The 16985-nt window shown below is 35.6% G+C and overlaps 1 protein-coding gene across 1 annotated transcript in view; it reads right to left on the bottom strand.

Annotated features, from left to right (window-relative positions):
* BDP1 (B double prime 1, subunit of RNA polymerase III transcription initiation factor IIIB) overlaps positions 1-16985 on the bottom strand; it is an 89553-nt gene that overhangs the window by 49406 nt on the left and 23162 nt on the right. Inside the window, 9 exon segments of the mRNA XM_044916889.1 lie at positions 1-132; positions 134-394; positions 1743-1855; positions 2644-2839; positions 3543-3634; positions 5763-5922; positions 8798-8956; positions 12737-12884; positions 14761-15045. The exon segment at positions 1-132 is cut by the window's left edge and continues 586 nt beyond it. Coding sequence (XP_044772824.1) covers positions 1-132; positions 134-394; positions 1743-1855; positions 2644-2839; positions 3543-3634; positions 5763-5922; positions 8798-8956; positions 12737-12884; positions 14761-15045 — 1546 coding nt within the window.

The following is a 16985-nucleotide window of genomic DNA, read 5'->3' as shown; positions in this document are numbered from 1 at the left end:
ACTCTTTCCTCAGTGACATCAGACACCTCTGATATAGTGTCCCTTGGCGAAACCTCTCTTCCAGTTTCTTTCAAATCTGTCTCCATATCTACAGTGTTGTCCATCATTTCTGGTATCTTCTCTCTAGGAGAGTTGTCTCTTTCAGTTTTTTTTTAAATATGACTCCATTTCCTTAGTAGTATTAGCCTCCACTAATAATACCCTCTCCCTTGGTACGGTTTCTTCCACTCTCGTAATTTCTCTCAAAGGTGCTGTGAATTGCCCAGATGCAACAATCTCCTCTGACACCTCTTCCTTTGAGAAAACTTCTCTTCTTCTAGCTCCTCTTCCTATATTTGGCTTTGGTTTCTGAAATCGAGTCTTTAGAACTGGGACTTTATTATCTTCTTGAATACTATATATTTAAAAAAAAAAAAAAATACAAATTTTAAAGCATACTGCCAGCTGAAGAAATGATGGTTGAGAAAATACTACTGAAAGATGAGGAATTCTCAAACAAAAAAATAAAAAATAAATTAAGAAAGCCTCAGGTATCTCTGGGTAAAACCTAAAAGTTAAAGGAGAGGGGGAAAAAAACCCATGTTTTGAAATTACAAATTTTTAAAATAAATATATCTACTCATAGAGAGACATGGATAAAGAGAAATCTATCAATAAGGTCAAGTACAGTAGTAGTCAACTGGCTCTGAACAGTCTCTAATTGTCATCCACACAATCCTTCCCAAATACTGGCTAAGCGTCCCCAGTCCTCTGCATTGGAGCTAGACCAATTTATGTCTACTATTCCTACCTCTTGGCACCTCCTATCTTTTATCCAGACATATGCCCTGCCATAAGAGTTAAACAACACATTTATGTGGCCAGATATGACCAGCATCTCAAACAGCCAGATTGAAGTATGATCTGAACAAGAAAGTATAAGAAAGGCCAGACTTCAAATGTAAAGACTGATAAAATACGAGTAATAGTTGAAACTACATAGTAATGCACAGAAGTCCACTATTCTGTTCTCACTACTTCTGTGTACATTGAATATTTCCAAAGGAAAAACATTTTCCAAAGTATACTAATAATTCCATCGATTTTGTTTGGTACCCTCCAGAGGGGAAATAACAAAAGAAAGAGCCACATGTGGCTAGGAGAAGTATTGGGTTTCTATATATGGGTTTTATAAAAAATTTATGCGAACCTTAAATAAAGGTCATATGTGGATCAATCTAATCCCAAAGAAGCAAATAGAAGAAAGTAAGTTTCATTTCACATTTGGACACAGACATTTAATCTAACATGTATGTTAATTCAGGTCTAATTTATGATGAGTATATCAACTCATCAAATCACGAGTAACAGAAATTAACGTGGAAGTTATGACATAGGGGCGCCTGGGTGGCTCAGTCATTAAGCGTCTGCCTTTGGCTCAAGTCATGATCCCAGGGTCCTGGGATCGAGCCCCCAGTCGGGCACCCTGCTCTGTGGGAAGCCTGCTTTTCCCTCTCCCACTCCCCCTGCTTGTGTTCCCTCTCTCATTCTGTCTCTGTCAAATAAATAAATAAAATCTTTAAAAAAAAAAAAAAGAAAGCTATGACATAAATTGCCCTGAAAAGTGAAGTTATATTGTGAATATTAGGTAATTTGATACACAAATATTAATCTGATTTGCTTTTGTTTTTAAAAATTGATTAAACATTCCTAAAACTTTATACTAAATTCAAAGATTACATAACCATTAAGATGATGCTTACCTTACACATTCATTAACGTTCATTTGAAAAAAATTATCTTCTTTCTCAGATTGTAATGTGATGTCTTCAAAGTCAACATTTTTACATGACTGATCTTCTACTTGTTCAGGACTCTTAATAACAAACACATTTTTAAGGTTTCTCAATGAAACACCCATTTATAAAATATTGCATTGAAAATTTTATCCAATTTGAGTACAAGGAAAATGGTAAACATTTCAAAATTATAAAATTATATTCAAAGGACACTTTTTTTAGTGTTATTTAAATATCTTTTAAAATTTCACAAGCTATACCTTCTACCTTATCTCAAAGCCCCCATTCTTTTCCTCCCAATCAGAAAGCAAGTTACAGCGCTTCAGTCTCGTCTATTAGAGTTATTCCCAGGGGTCTGTCTTCTGATTAGTACCATTACAGTATAGACCTTGAGAATTATAACAAAAGAAATTCAAATCTAACTATGATCTGAACTCTTACCCTTATCACAAAGACTAGTTATTATGTAAATAACCTAAAATTCATCATCTTTTGTTCTTGGAATTCTATTTTAGTAGGAAGCTTTTAACATTTTACTGTGTTTAAGCCAGAGTTAAAATTCACATATCTAGCTATATTTTCAAAAAGGAAGCGTAATTCAAATACCTAAATGACAGGGAGGGGGAGGCAAGTCAAACACGACGTAATAAGATCAAAGCAGATGCTCCATTATGTAAATGCCCAAAATCTAGATTGCTGAGAGTTAAATGGCTTTACAAGTAGCAAAGCTGCTGGCTCTGAGATTTTGGCTTTAAATGTAATATACAATGTACACAACTGTACAGTCTTGCCCTTTAAAGAGGGAGGTAAAAGAAGGCTTAAGTACTTGTTTAACAAAAAAAATGGCAAGAATCAGAGTACTTACATCTCTAGTAATACAGGATTGACTTTCACTCTTTTTTACATTGGCCTCAATTTTTTCCTGTGATGCAAGAATTTCTTTTCTTTCAGCAGCTTTACCTACATTTGGCTTCGGCCTTTGCAATCGGCCCCTCATTAGTCGTGCTGGTCTGACAGCCTTCGTTTGATCATCTTCCTGCAGACCAATTTTTTCACTAGAACTACAAAAGAATAGAATTATGGTTATTCTGAAGTCACATGTTTGTTTTCAGTATTCTCTTCTCCAAGGTATGAATAAGTAAACCATTTGGAATATAAAAATAATTACAACTGTCCTCAAATACATCCTCAAAGATACTCCTGTTTCTATACCTTAACACTTTGGGACAGACATAATCCTGGAACCCTAACTATAAAAATCATTTCATCACAAAACTGGAAAAGAATCTATATTTGACAGACACTTAATACCATTCTCCACTAAGAATACTACTAGTTTGTAACGTATACCTCCAGGGCACTAGACAAAGATTACAGCATAAATGTACAGTCCAGAATCCAATGGTTCAAATTAGTATTAGAATAAGACTTCTCTGAATCTGCATTCCCAGTTAAATATTCCCTTTTGAAACCTGCTATACATAAAATTATCCAGAAACATGTATCTTAACAATTAATCTAACAAGACTTTGTTAAAATCCTGTTAGTAAGTTGAGGAAGAAATGTAACTGCGAACCCAATGGATCCGTATCATAATTTATTTCTCCAGTAGCATAAAGAACACTACTGAAATGTTTCAACACACCTACAGTTAAGAGAAGACTTAAGTACACTAAATGGAAATAAAATTCAGACATTATCAAGTACAGAACTTAGAGTCATTCTTAAAAGCTACTACTTTTATTCTACTTCCTAAATACTTACGTAGATACAGTCTCAGCTTCTGGGTTCTCTCTCTCTGTATTCCCCATTCCAGAAATGTCCAATGTTTTCACTTTATCCTTTTCCATATGATTCTATAAATTCAATTTTTTACATTTTATTGACTTAACATTGAAAAGTCCAAACTTCATAATAAATGGAAATTAAAACAATGACATTTCATTTTTTGTTCTTCTAATTGTAAGAATTTTATAAATCATTGATGCAGCTGTGAACATTATAAAGCATATAACCCCATCTATTAACTGACAGGAACAAAAATTGGTATATCCTTTCTGGAAAGCCTTTTGCCAATATGAAATCAAGAGCCTAAAAAACGTTCATACTCAGGGCACTTAGGTAGCTCAGTTGGTTAAGCATCTGCCTTCGGCTGGGGTCATGATCTCAGGGTCCTGGGATCAAGCCCCATGTTGAGCTCCCTGCTCAGAGGAGAGTCTCCCTCTCCCTCTGCCCCTTCCCCCCACCACTTGTGCACGCTCGCTCTCTCACCCTCTCAAATAAATAAAATCTATTTAAAAAGTGTTCATACTGGGGACGCCTGGGTGGCTCAGTCATTAAGCATCTGCCTTTGGCTCAGGTCATGATCCCAGGGTCCTGGGATCGAGCCCCGCATCGGGCTCCCCACTCCATGGGAAGCCTGCTTCTCCCTCTCCCACTCCCCCTGCTTGTGTTCCCTCTCTTGCTGTGTCTCTGTCAAATAAATAAACAAAATCTTAAAAAAAAAAGTTCATACTGTAATACCATTTCTAAGACTCTAAGTAAATATTCAGACAAAGTACAAGAATGTTTACTAGAACATTATATAAAATGCCAAACACTGCAAACAGACAAAATATCCAATAATGAGTAAATGGTTAAATTCAGTTATACCCACTGACAGAATATTATGAAGTCACTAAAGACCATGTTTTCAAAGCATATTTAATAATATGGAAAAATATTAAGAAATGTTAAGAACCAAAGAAGGATACAAAACTGAATACTAATAAATTTTGTAATAGGAAAACCTGGAAGGATATATGCTAAAAGGTTAGTTGCAGCTGGATAATGAAATCACAAGTAATTTTTGTCTTAATTTTTACAATAATCTGTAGCTTCCCAATTTTGTCGAATTTTACAAGACTATAATAATACGATTGTACTACAAGAAGTATAATAAAAAATATTTAACCTAAGAGGGAAAAAAGCTAACACTTTAAAATGTATTTTAGCAAAAATAAAAAATTTATAACAATGCCAGCATAAATATACAAAAACAGGAACATTCGTTTAATGCCTGTAGCAGTGTAAATAAATTCTTTTTTTTTTTGACTGTCACTTGACAATGCATAACAAAAGCCAATAAATATTTAAAACACTCTGACTCATTAATCTCACCTCCTGTGGAAATTTATCCTCTGCTTTTTTCCTTAAGAAAGGGCTACTTACAAAACCATTTGCTTTTATTTATGAGAGTTTAAAAAAATGGAAACGATTTAAATGTCTACCATTAGAAAAATGCTTAGGTAAATTATTATGTTAACCTGATGCAGCTATTAAAAAGATTAACCCCAAGAAAAGGTTAATGAGTAGTTTCACAGAAAAAAGTTTTAAATATTATGTATGTTATGATTAAAACCTACAGAAATGTTTTCATACATAAAAAGAAAGACAAAGATCATGAAGGACAGGAATATGTCAGTTTGTGGAAAGGACTATGGATATAATTTGATGGAAAACTGGTTAAAAACATTTTGAATACAAAATTTATGTAAGTAGGGGCGCCTGGGTGGCTCGGTCATTAAGCGTCTGCCTTTGACTCAGGTCGTGATCCTGGGTCCTGGGATCGAGCCCCACATTGGGCTCCCTGCTCAGCAGGGAGCCTGTTTCTCCCTCTCCCTCTGCCGCTCCCCCTGCTTATGCTCTCTCACGCTCTTTCAAATAGATAAATAAAATCTTTAAAAAAAAAAAAATACTTTAATTTTTAAAAATTTAGATAAGTAAACAAAAGAGATTTTTCACTACTGAGTATGTTTGAAATGATATGTCCTAGGTTCTAAATGCATAAACAGGAGACAAGACACATTTAATATTCATGTGTTCCTGTATCTTTGTTTTAGTATCAGTTACATTATCATGTAGTTACAAACTAAACAGTTTATTGCCAACTACTTAGGCAAAATTTTTGTAATTTTATTTTCTATAAAGTGTCTTACTCCATACCTTTTCAACTGAAGTTTCTGCACGTAAACTCTTGCTCTCCGCATCTGTTTTACCTTGTGAAAGAACAGATTTCTTCCCAACTGCCCTTGATAAATTGGGTTTGGGTCTCTGTAGTTGTCTTCTTCCCATCAGTTTAACATTTCCTGACTGATCAGTTTCCCTAAAAAATGAATTATTTATTTTTTATTTTTTTTAATGAACATTATTTAAATAGCACCAACATGGAGGCACAGTCAAATAAAATTCTGAAAAATTCTTTAAAAATCCACTCAGAGGCAGAAAAGAAGTCCTTTAGGTTTACTTAGAGTAAGAGTAGCAAAGAGAACTGAAAAACAAGAGCCATGAGGAGGTAACTTATTTTACCAGATGCTAAAAAGAAACTATTCAGCATCAATAATTAAAACACTGGTACTGATACGTGAATAAACAGATAAATGAAACACAAAAGAAAATTAGAAGATGACTTCAAAACACATGCAAGTAGTATATAAAAAAGGCCGCATTTCAAAACAGCGAGGATGAAATACAGAATAATGTACTGTTAAAATAATATCAAAGCAATGGTGATGTGAAAACTAACACTGGGGACTAAAATAAAATTAGCTCCATTCCTTGCACTGTACTCATAATATGTTCCAATGCATCAGAGTTAAATAAAGCCACACAGTAAACACGGATGAATTCTTTTATAATCTTGAGTTGGGGTAAGCCTTCATAAAGTTTAACTAAAAATTCAGGAGCCATGAAAGAAAAACAAAATTGAGAAATATAACCACATAAAAATCAAATACTTCTACATGACTAAGTCAGAAGTCAAACTACCAACCAAGAAAGCATGTTTTGCAAATCAAAAAACAAGGCTTATCTCCCTAAAATAAAAAGAGCTCCTACAAACAATAGCATCAAAAACTCATTTTAAAAATGGACAAAGAGGGGCGCCTGAGTGGCTCAGTCGTTTGAGTGTCTGCCGCCAGTTCAGGGCGTGATCCCAGGGTCCTGGGATCAAGCCCCACATTGGGCTCCCTGCTCAGCAGGGAGCCTGCTTCTCCCTCTCCTAATCCCCGTGCCTGTGCTCTGTCAAATAAATAAATAAAATCTTTAAAAAAAAAAAAAAAAGGACAAAGAATATGAACAACTTAAAAAACAAAATAAAAATAGGTTTTAAAAAAAGCACAAATTAAGGGAGGAGGGAGACGTGCACACCTGTGCAAGCAAGCACAAATGTAATATTAGGAACTAGAGAATCTAAGGAGAATTATATACAAATGTTCGTTGTTCTATTCTTTTGACTTTTCCTTAGGTTAGAAATTTTTTAAATAAAAAACTCAATAAAAACAAAGCATTACATACCCCTGCCAAAAAAGGAAGAGTGGGATGGAGATAGTATACGGGAAGTATTATTTTTTTAATCTATTCGAGACCAGCATAAACCCTAGTTTGATAAACAACATTTTCTGTTAAGGGAGACACCTCTTACAATGTTGGTGGGAATGTAAACTAGTATAACTCCTATGAAGAACACTTTGGAAGTATCTCTCAAAATTCTCAATGTGTATATGTGTATACACACACACATATATACATTGCAGCAAGCAATTCCAGTCTGAATACTCACCCTACAAATACAGATGACCTTTGAACAACACAAGTTCAAGCTGTGTGATTCCACCTATACACAGATTTTTCTCAATACAGTACAGTACTGTAGATGTATTTTCTCATTATTATTTTAAGGCATTTTGTTTCTCTAGCTTACTTTAATTGTAAGATTACAGTATATAATATATATAACATACAAAATATGTGTCAATCAACCAATTACGTCATCAGGCTTCCAGTCAACAGTAGACTATTAGTAGTTAAGTTTTGGAAGAGTCAAAGTTATTTGTGGATTTTCAACTGCAAAGGGGTTAGCATCCCTAACCACTGTGTTGTTCCTAAGGGTCCACTGTACTTACATACAGTCAAAGGATAGAAATTAAAGATTTTAAGCACTGTTTCAAAAAACAACCTATCTAGCCATCAGCTGGGCTTTGATAATATAAACTCTAATCCATCTACACACCAGGACACTATAAAGTGCTCACTTCAGCAGCACATATACACCGGAACACTACATACTATGCAGCTACCCAAAATAATAAGGAAGATCTTTATGCAAAGATATCAAGACATAAAACCAAAAAAACTGCAAAATGGTGTCTGTGTGTGTGTATATAACACACACACACTATCATTAGGATTTTAGGAAGAGTAAAAAAATATAAAGAACATACATTTGTATTAGTTTTAAAGTACTTTTTTTAAATCTCTGAAAGAATAGAAGAAATAAATTACACAAGTTACTTAGAGCGAATGTGGACATGGAAGGAGGGATATTTCACTCTATATCTTTTTATACTTCTAGGTGTTTGAGCCATAAGACCATATTGCCTATTCCAAAGACTAAATTTTTATTTTAAAAAAAAGTTTCATTCTCATTGTGACTGTGCTTTACTGAAAATAAGCTTAAGAATTCATAAACTAAACAGCCTTTAAGCCTATATGAGGAGTTTAGGAGGGACCCAAAAAGGAAGTCTGAATTTCTGAGCTGTCTCTTCAAAGGCAGATTCTTGTAGTGCTTTTGTTTTTAGTGCAAATGCTAATCAGTATCTGCACACTAGAAAACATAATAATTTCTTTGAAGTCATCAATATCAAAAATCTACAACTTTGAAAAATTACTCAAACCAAGTAAAAGTATCTAACAGCAAATGTTAAGGCTTCCAAATTATTTTAGGATTTCAGCGTAAGTCACCACTGTACTTTAATAAAATTCCTATCATGGTTATCTATTAAATATGAAAGAGAATCTTTCTGTAATGAAATATAAAGTGATAAGCCTTTATGTCACAATCAGACCATAGTACAATTATGTATTAAATGGTGTACCGTCCCTTTCTAATCCCTAAGGAAAGCAACATTATCATTTCTTAACTAAGAAATCATCACAATTTTGAAAGTAAATTTTAAAATCCTACCATGTAAAATACTTACAATGATTTATTTTTTAGGTCAACACTGCTTTCTTCTGTACAACTACTTTCAACATTATTCACTTCACACACTGAGGTAATTCCAGTTTCTGATAAAGGCAAATCTGAAGGGCTTGATTCTGAAATTTCAGTTGCTAGTGAGGTTGCATCTTGTTGATCACTAAGCAAACGAAAACACATCAGGAGGAAAAGAATTCTTAGTAATACATGTTTTATGATATCTACTTAAAATATTTTTTAACATATAAAACCAGTTGGAAAACGATACTTCATATTTTGGAATTATCAATATAAATATTTTGACTTTTCTATGATCCTTCTTGTACCATGTCGTTAAAAGCTGTATCTTTAGGGGAGCCTGGGTGGCTCGGTCGGTTAGGCTACCAACTCTTGATTTCAGCTCAGGTCATGATCTCAGGATGGTGAGATCAAGCCCCAAGTTGGGCTCCACAATGAGCGTGGAGGCTGCTTAAGATTCTTAACTCTAGGGAACAATCTGAGGGTTGCTGGAGGGGAGGAGGATGAGGTATGGCGTAATGGGGTGATGGGCATTAAGGAGGGTACTTGATGTAATGAGCACTGGGTGTTATATGCAAGTGATAAATCACTAAAATCTACCCCTGAAACTAATAATATACTATATGTTAACTAATGTGAATTTAAATAAAATCTTAAAAAAAAAAAAAGATGCTTTCTACAAAAAAAAAAAAAGATGGGCGCCTGGGTGGCTCAGTTGGTTAAGCGACTGCCTTCGGCTCAGGTCATGATCCCGGAGTCCCGGGATCGAGTCCCGCATCGGGCTCCCTGCTCGGCGGGGGGCCTGCTTCTCCCTTTGACCCTATCCCCTCTCATGCTGTTTCTCTCTCTCTCTCTCGAGTAAATAAATAAATAAAATCTTTAAAAAAAAAAAAAGATTCTCTCTTCCCCTCCCTCTGCCCCTCTCTCCCCACTCGCATACACTTCCTCTCTCTCAAAACCAAACAAACAACAAAAAAAAACTGTACCTACAGAGAAAGAGTAGCCACAAATCAAAAGGCATAGGAAAACACTCAAGAAGTCAAAATGAAAAATTCTTAATTACATGGGGTTGACAAATCTATGTGTAAAATCAGAGCAATATTTAGGAATAATCTCTCATCAAAATCTTACACAGGCAGGCCCTGCTTTGCATGGTACTGCTTTGCATAAGCTGCAGTTAGCACTGTATGCCAAGAGAAGACTGCCGTATTATGAAATATCCAACTAACAATACCATAAATCATGGCGATGTACTAACTGGCACCCAGAATGAACACATAAGACATTTAACTAGATCTTGTTTTTCCCCTCATTTTTTTCTACTGGGTGCTTGTCTTTTCCCAACTAATCAATAAGAGCTCTTTATATATTATTTTTTGATTAGATATTATACATAAAACCTCCCAATCAGTAGTATGCCTTTCACGTTCTTTATGAAATCTTTTATCAAAAGAAATAGTTATGTTTACTGCAGTCAAATTCATCAATTGTATCTTTTAAAGTTTTGCTTTTTACATCTTAAGAAATACTTGATATCATCATCATTTCACGGCCTTTTGGCTAAGATCAAGTGAAGAAATCCTTGACATCACAAAGGTATTTCCAAACACTTTTTTCTAATAGTTTTCAAGATTTGCTTTACACATGATTTTATTTTATTTATTTATGTATTTATTTATTTATCAGAGAAAGAGAGGGAGCGCACACAAGCAGGGGGAGTGGCAGGCAAAGGGAGAAGCAGGCTCCCTGCTGAGCAAGGAGTCCAATGAGGGACTTGATCCTAGGACCCTGGGATCATGACCTGGGCCAAAGGTAGACGCTTAACCGACTGAGCCACCCAGTGTCCCTGTAGCCTTTAACCTATCAGAAATTTAGCATAGAGGGTGAAATAAGGATCTAATACTATCTAATATTAGATAGATCTACCCATCTAATGAATATTTCATTCAATCTTCACCCACTAATTTCTAATGCTACCTTTGCTATTTACCAGATTCCTAAATTTTTCCCCGTAGGCTTTATATTCAGTTCTGCTGAGTCAATCTGTCCCTGTGCCAGTAACACACTAATTACTCTAGCTTAAAGTATTAATATATTTCCTCCCCAGAAATGTTGTTTTTCAAGTTGTCTTTACCACTCATGACTCTTTGCTCTTGTGTAATTAATAATTTTAGAATCGGCTCACTGTTCTACAAAACCAGTTAGGATCTTAACAGTCATTACGGGGTTGTTTTTCCCCTAAAAAAGCCATAGTACCTTTTATGTGTAGTTTATGAAATTAGTTGTATCTCTGAAGTCACAATTTAAATTCTGTCACCTAGCAAATTAAGGACCCAAGGTCCATGGGCTCAGCTTCAAAGAAACTATTAATCTTCCGAATTGTATGAACAAACTAGCACAAATAGATAAGTGGGACGGTATCAAACTAAAAAGCTTCAGCAGAGCAAAGGAAATAATCAACAAGGTCAAATAACAACCTATGGAATGGGAAAAAATATTTGTAAACCATATATCTGACACAAGCTTAATATCCAAAATTATAAAAGGAATGCCTATAATTCAATTAAAATAACCTAATTAAAAAATATGAAAAGGAAATGAACAGACATTTCTCCAAAGCAGACAAACAGCCAATAAGTATATGTAAAGATCCTCAGTATCACTTAGGGAAATGCGAATCAAAACCACAATGAAGTATCATCTCACGTATGTCTGAATAACCATTTTCAAAACAAAGAAAAAAGAAAATAAGTGTTGGTGAGCATATGGAAAACTGTTATCTTTGTGCACTGCTGATGGGAAGATAAAATAGCACAGCCACTGTGAAGTAGGGAGGCTCCTCAAAAAGTTAAAAATAGAGGGGTGTCTGGCTGGCTCATTCAGTAGAGCATGTGACTCTTGATCTCAGAGTTGTGAGTTTGAGCCCCACATTGGGGGCAGATTACCTAAAAAAAAAATAAAATGTCAAAAAAAATTAATAGAGCTATCATATGATTCAGCAATCCCTCTTCTGGGTATTTTTCTGTAAGAAATGAAAACAGGACCTCAAAAAGATATCTACATTCCAATGTTTATTTAAAATAGCCAAGAGAGGGGTGCCTGGGTGGCTCAGGGGTTAAGCGTCTGCCTTTGGCTCAGGTCATGGTCCTGAGGTCCTGGGATTGAGCCCCACATCGGGCTCCCTGTTCGGCGGGAAGCCTGCTTCTCCCTCTCCCACTCCCCCTGCTTGTGTTCCCTCTCTCGCTGTGTTCTCTGTCAAATAAATAAAGCTTTAAAAAAACTAAACAGCCTAAATGTTCACTGAGAGATGAATGAAGAAAATGTGATATATGCACACAATGGACTATTATTTGGCCATTAAAAAAAAAGGAAATACTGTCAAATGCTGCAACACAGATGAAACCTGAAAACATTATGCTAGGTGAAATAAGCCAGTCAGGGGTGCCTGGGTGGCTCAGCTGGTTAAGCGTCCCACTCCTGATTTCGGCTCAGGTCATGATCTCAGGGTTGTGAGACTGAGCCTTGTGTCGGGCTCCATCCTGAGAGTGGAGCCTGCTTGGGATTCTCTGTCCCCCTCTCTCTGCCCCTCCCTGCCCCCCCCATGCTTGCTCTCTGCCCCCACCAAAAAAAAAGAGAAAAGAAACCCATGCAAACATTAACCACAAGACAGCTGTAGCAAAGTAATCATCAGAACAAAGAGAAATATCAGAGTGATACACACAAATGATAAAAGGGTGATTTCACCAAGATACAACAATTCTAGATATGCATGCACCTAACGAGCTTCCAAAGACATAAAGAAAAACAAATAGAACTGAAAAGAGTAACAGGCAAATTCATAATTACAGTTGGAGACTTCACACTCCCCTCTCAGTAACTGATAGAAGATGTAAACGAAGTCAGTAAAGGTATAGAAAAATACCTTGATAAAAGGATAGGGTCAGCTCTTTTCTCAGCTTTTTCACTGGAGGATAAATCCACAATGTCATCCATGTTTCGTATGCAAGAAAGCTTCTGTTCCTTATTGACTTCATCTTCATTTATCTCAGGCCTTAAAGACTGACCTTTATCTATGAATACAAAATGCATGTTATTCTAAAAAATGAAAACATCTACTTTTTAAAGCACAAAGGAATTTACATAAAAAAGTGTTTTTCCTATAAATCATTAATCCATTCCACATTCAAGTTCCTATATGTAAGGCAGAGATCTTAATTTTATTTATTTTTTAAGATTTTATTTATTTATTTGACAGAAAGAGACACAGTGAGAGAGGGAACACAAGCAGGGGGAGTGGGAGAGGGAGAAGCAGGCTTCCTGCTGAGCAGGGAGCCCGATGCGGGGCTCGATCCCAGAACCCTGGGATCATGACCTGAGCCAAAGGCAGACGCTTAACGACTGAGCCACCCAGGCGCCCGAGATCTTAATTTTAGAACATTAATGAAAAGATAATCAACTTAAAACTGTGTAAGTTGTAACTGTGTTTTGAGGATCAGCCCAAATTTCCTGGGTAGTTTACAGCATTCTCCTTTTATCTTGCTTAAATTTTAAATGGTTAAATTTGTTCTATATAGCTAGTTAGGAAGCTACACGTAGACTGGCCTATTCTGCTCCTTCAGGAGAATCATAATTAATAACACAGTAACTGCTATCATTTATTTAGTACTTACTAAGTGACAGAAACTCTAAGCCCATCAAATGCATTATCTCATTTAATATTGAAAACAGTCTTATTAAAAGGTGGTAAACCCATCAGAGAAAAAAGAACCTGAGTTCAAGATCTTAGGTGACTTACCCAAGGTCATATTTTGCAAACAAAAAAAGCTAGAATCTAAACCAAGGTCTGTTTGATTTCCAAAGTCCAACTTCTTAATTACTGAGCTATTCTGCTTTTTATGTAATATCTTTAATAGAAAACCACAAATGAGTATAATATTGTGATGCCTATAAATTATACTATGCTACTACCACGACTCATTTATTAAAATCATATTGGTAAAACTAAACTACATAAAATTTAAATTCTATAGAAAGGTTTTTCTGGTTTGCTACTATCTTCTTCTCTATTTACTTGGTTATCTACTTTAAGTAATCTACATATGAATTCTTAAGAGACTAAAAATGCCTGAATCTCTTAGCCCTCATTCCCTAGCAAATCCTGGGTGTCAAAATGCCTGCATTCTAAGGGAGCTATAAAAAAAATAGAAAAGAAAGAAAGAAAGAGAAGAAAGAAAGATCGAAGGAAGGAAGGAAGAAGGAAACTGATTTCAGTAGCTCTTTTATAAAAATTAAACAACTTATTGTGGATTCAAAGGTGCTCTGTAGAGGTAGAACATGAACACCTGTGATTTATTAAGATACACAAGCATTATACAGTTAACTATACACATTGTTATGACTTTTTTTTTTTTTAAAGATTTTTTATTTATTTATTTGAGACAGAGAGAATGAGAGACAGAGAGCATGAGAGGGAGGAGGGTCAGAGGGAGAAGCAGACTCCCTGCCGAGCAGGGAGCCCGATGCGGGACTCGATCCCGGGACTCCAGGATCATGACCTGAGCCGAAGGCAGTCGCTTAACCAACTGAGCCACCCAGGCGCCCCCACATCGTTATGACTTCTAATCACTGTTTGGTTTTAAGTAAAAAAGGATCAAGACCTGAGCTGAAATCAAGAGTTGGATGCTTAACCGAATAATGAGCCACCCAAGTGCCCCAGAAACATACTTTAGAGAAAAATTTCCCCAGTTCACTTTGGTTTCTTTACCCCTCAACAATAAACTTCTTTCCTTTAAAAATAAAAGGATTTAACACAGTAACATGAATTTAGAATACAAAACTTAAACATTACTAGTTGCTACTACTCAGAAGTATTTAAATTACATATCATACTATAGTACACATTTTCTCAAGTAATACAGGAACTATTAATATATTTAAGAAACTTACTTTTGTATTTTTCTCCTTTAGAATGACCTAACTGAACAGTGGCATTTCCTGAAAGATTTTTTACTTCCTGTTTACCAACTTCATCCTGATTCTTTCTTCTTCTTTTCTTTTGATTTAGGTTTGGTTCTAATGCAATCTGTTCTGAATCCTGTCCTGTTAAAGTCTGAGACTGTTGTTCTTCTTCAACTATCTGAGCATCCTTTTGAGGTGATTCTGTGTCTGAAATTTTGGTGCTCGGAGACACATCTGGATCATCATTTCCTCCTTCACTGGCAACTTTTTTCACTTTGAAAATAAAAGATATTGTTATAAACATATAAATAACCTACAGAAAAATTCTTTTTTTTTTTTTTAAGATTTTATTCATTTGAGAGAGAGAGAGCACGCACAAACTGGGGGAGCAGCAGGCAGAGAGAGAGGGAGAAACAGGCTCCCCGCTGAGCAGGGAGCCCAACGTGGGGCTTGATCCCAGGACTCTGGGATCATGACCTGAGCCGAAAGCAGACACTTAACCCACTGAGCCACCCAAGTGCCCCAACGAAAAATTCTTAAAGATGGAGAAGATAAATACTGAAGGATATCTGGGCAAAAATTTGAAGACAACCTAACACGTCCAACTGGGAATGACTAAAGAAGTTATAGTACACTTACACTATAAAAATCCATAAAAATCAAAAAAAAAAAAAATCCATAAAAATCCACACAACAAATAATAATGAGGTAGGCGTATAAGTAGTAATATGAAAGATTTCAAAAAATATTGTTGCACAAAAAACTCACGTTGCAGAAAACATATATAGTATGATGTCATTTTTATTAAGCAAAAACAATTACATATCCTCTAAGACACACATACACTTGAATAAGAGTTTACTAATGGTTATCCCTAGAAAATCTGGACAATTCGATTTGAGGGCAGGGTACAAAAGAGAATTCAACAAATTTATTTTCTGCACCATTTGTTTTTCAATGTACAATCTTTTTAACAAATATTTTTAAACAATTTCTAGTGCCCTTTTTATGAAGGCATATTCACAGTTAACTGTGTCAAAAGATGAAAACAAGGGGCGCCTGGGTGGCTCAATTGGTTAAGTGACTGCCTTCAGCTCAGGTCATAATCCTGGAGTCCCAGAATCGAGTCCCACATGGGACTCGCTGCTCAGCAGGGGTTCTGCTTCTCCCTCTGAACCTCCCCCCTCTCGTGCTCTCTCTCTCATTCTCACTCTCTCAAATAAAATCCAAAAAAAAAAAAAAGATGAAAACAATAAATTAAGTTTAAAAAACCAAACAAGAGAGATCACCATGGAGACATCAACCAAAAACAAACTTAACTTCACAACCATGGTCGATCAAGACATCTTCTCTAAAAATATCTAATCTTAAAAAAAATAATAAAATTCAGTGTCATTTACTTTTGTTAAAAAAAGTCATAACAAGATTTTAAAACTGAGAAGACAATACTGGATTCTCTTATCAGAATAATAAACAGTAATTTTTAAATTCTGAGACTTGTAATAATATATCTGAAAAGTTCTCACATTAAGATACAATGACTTACTTATGCTTTCATCTGTTACATAATAATGTTAATATATCTATTTTAATCTCTGAGGGCCATGTATAGTAAGTAAATGACTGAAGAATGAAATAATTTTGTAGTTACCAATACTATGTTTAAAATGATACAGACATCATGGTCCAGAAAAAGAAATATTGGACTGCTCTGTGCAGAAGAGAGTTAATGTAGCAGGCCTCACTGCTATCCCTTCAAAGTCCTGCTTAAAAGGTTGGCCTTTGGGCTGTGTCTGGAAACTTGGGCTTGGGAAGAATTCACACCAGCCTGACAAAAGTGGCCTAAAATGTTTGTACAAACAAGGTGGTTTATGTTGAAAAACTATTTTCGTTTTGGGAGTTCTGAATTCTGACATGTGCCAGGCAGAGGGTGTCTACATGACCAGCTTCCAATAAAAACCTTGGATATTGAGTTTCTAACAAGCTTTGCTGGTAGACAGCTTGTTATGTATCTCATCATGACTTGTTACTACAGGAATGAAGCATAACCTGTGTGACTCTAGGAGAGAGGACTGGTAAGCTTGCACCTAAATTCCCCTCCACTTGGAGCCACATGTCTTTCCCTCTGCTGATTTTATTCCGTATCCTTTCACTGTTACAAATCTCAGCTGTTTGTACAACTATATGTTGGATCTTGTGACTCTCTGAGCCAA

This window comes from Neomonachus schauinslandi, chromosome 7 (assembly GCF_002201575.2).
Source record: "Neomonachus schauinslandi chromosome 7, ASM220157v2, whole genome shotgun sequence".
Lineage (NCBI taxonomy): Eukaryota > Metazoa > Chordata > Mammalia > Carnivora > Phocidae > Neomonachus > Neomonachus schauinslandi.
Note: the sequence above shows the minus strand (reverse complement) of the source record. Positions and strands in the feature narration are given on the sequence as shown.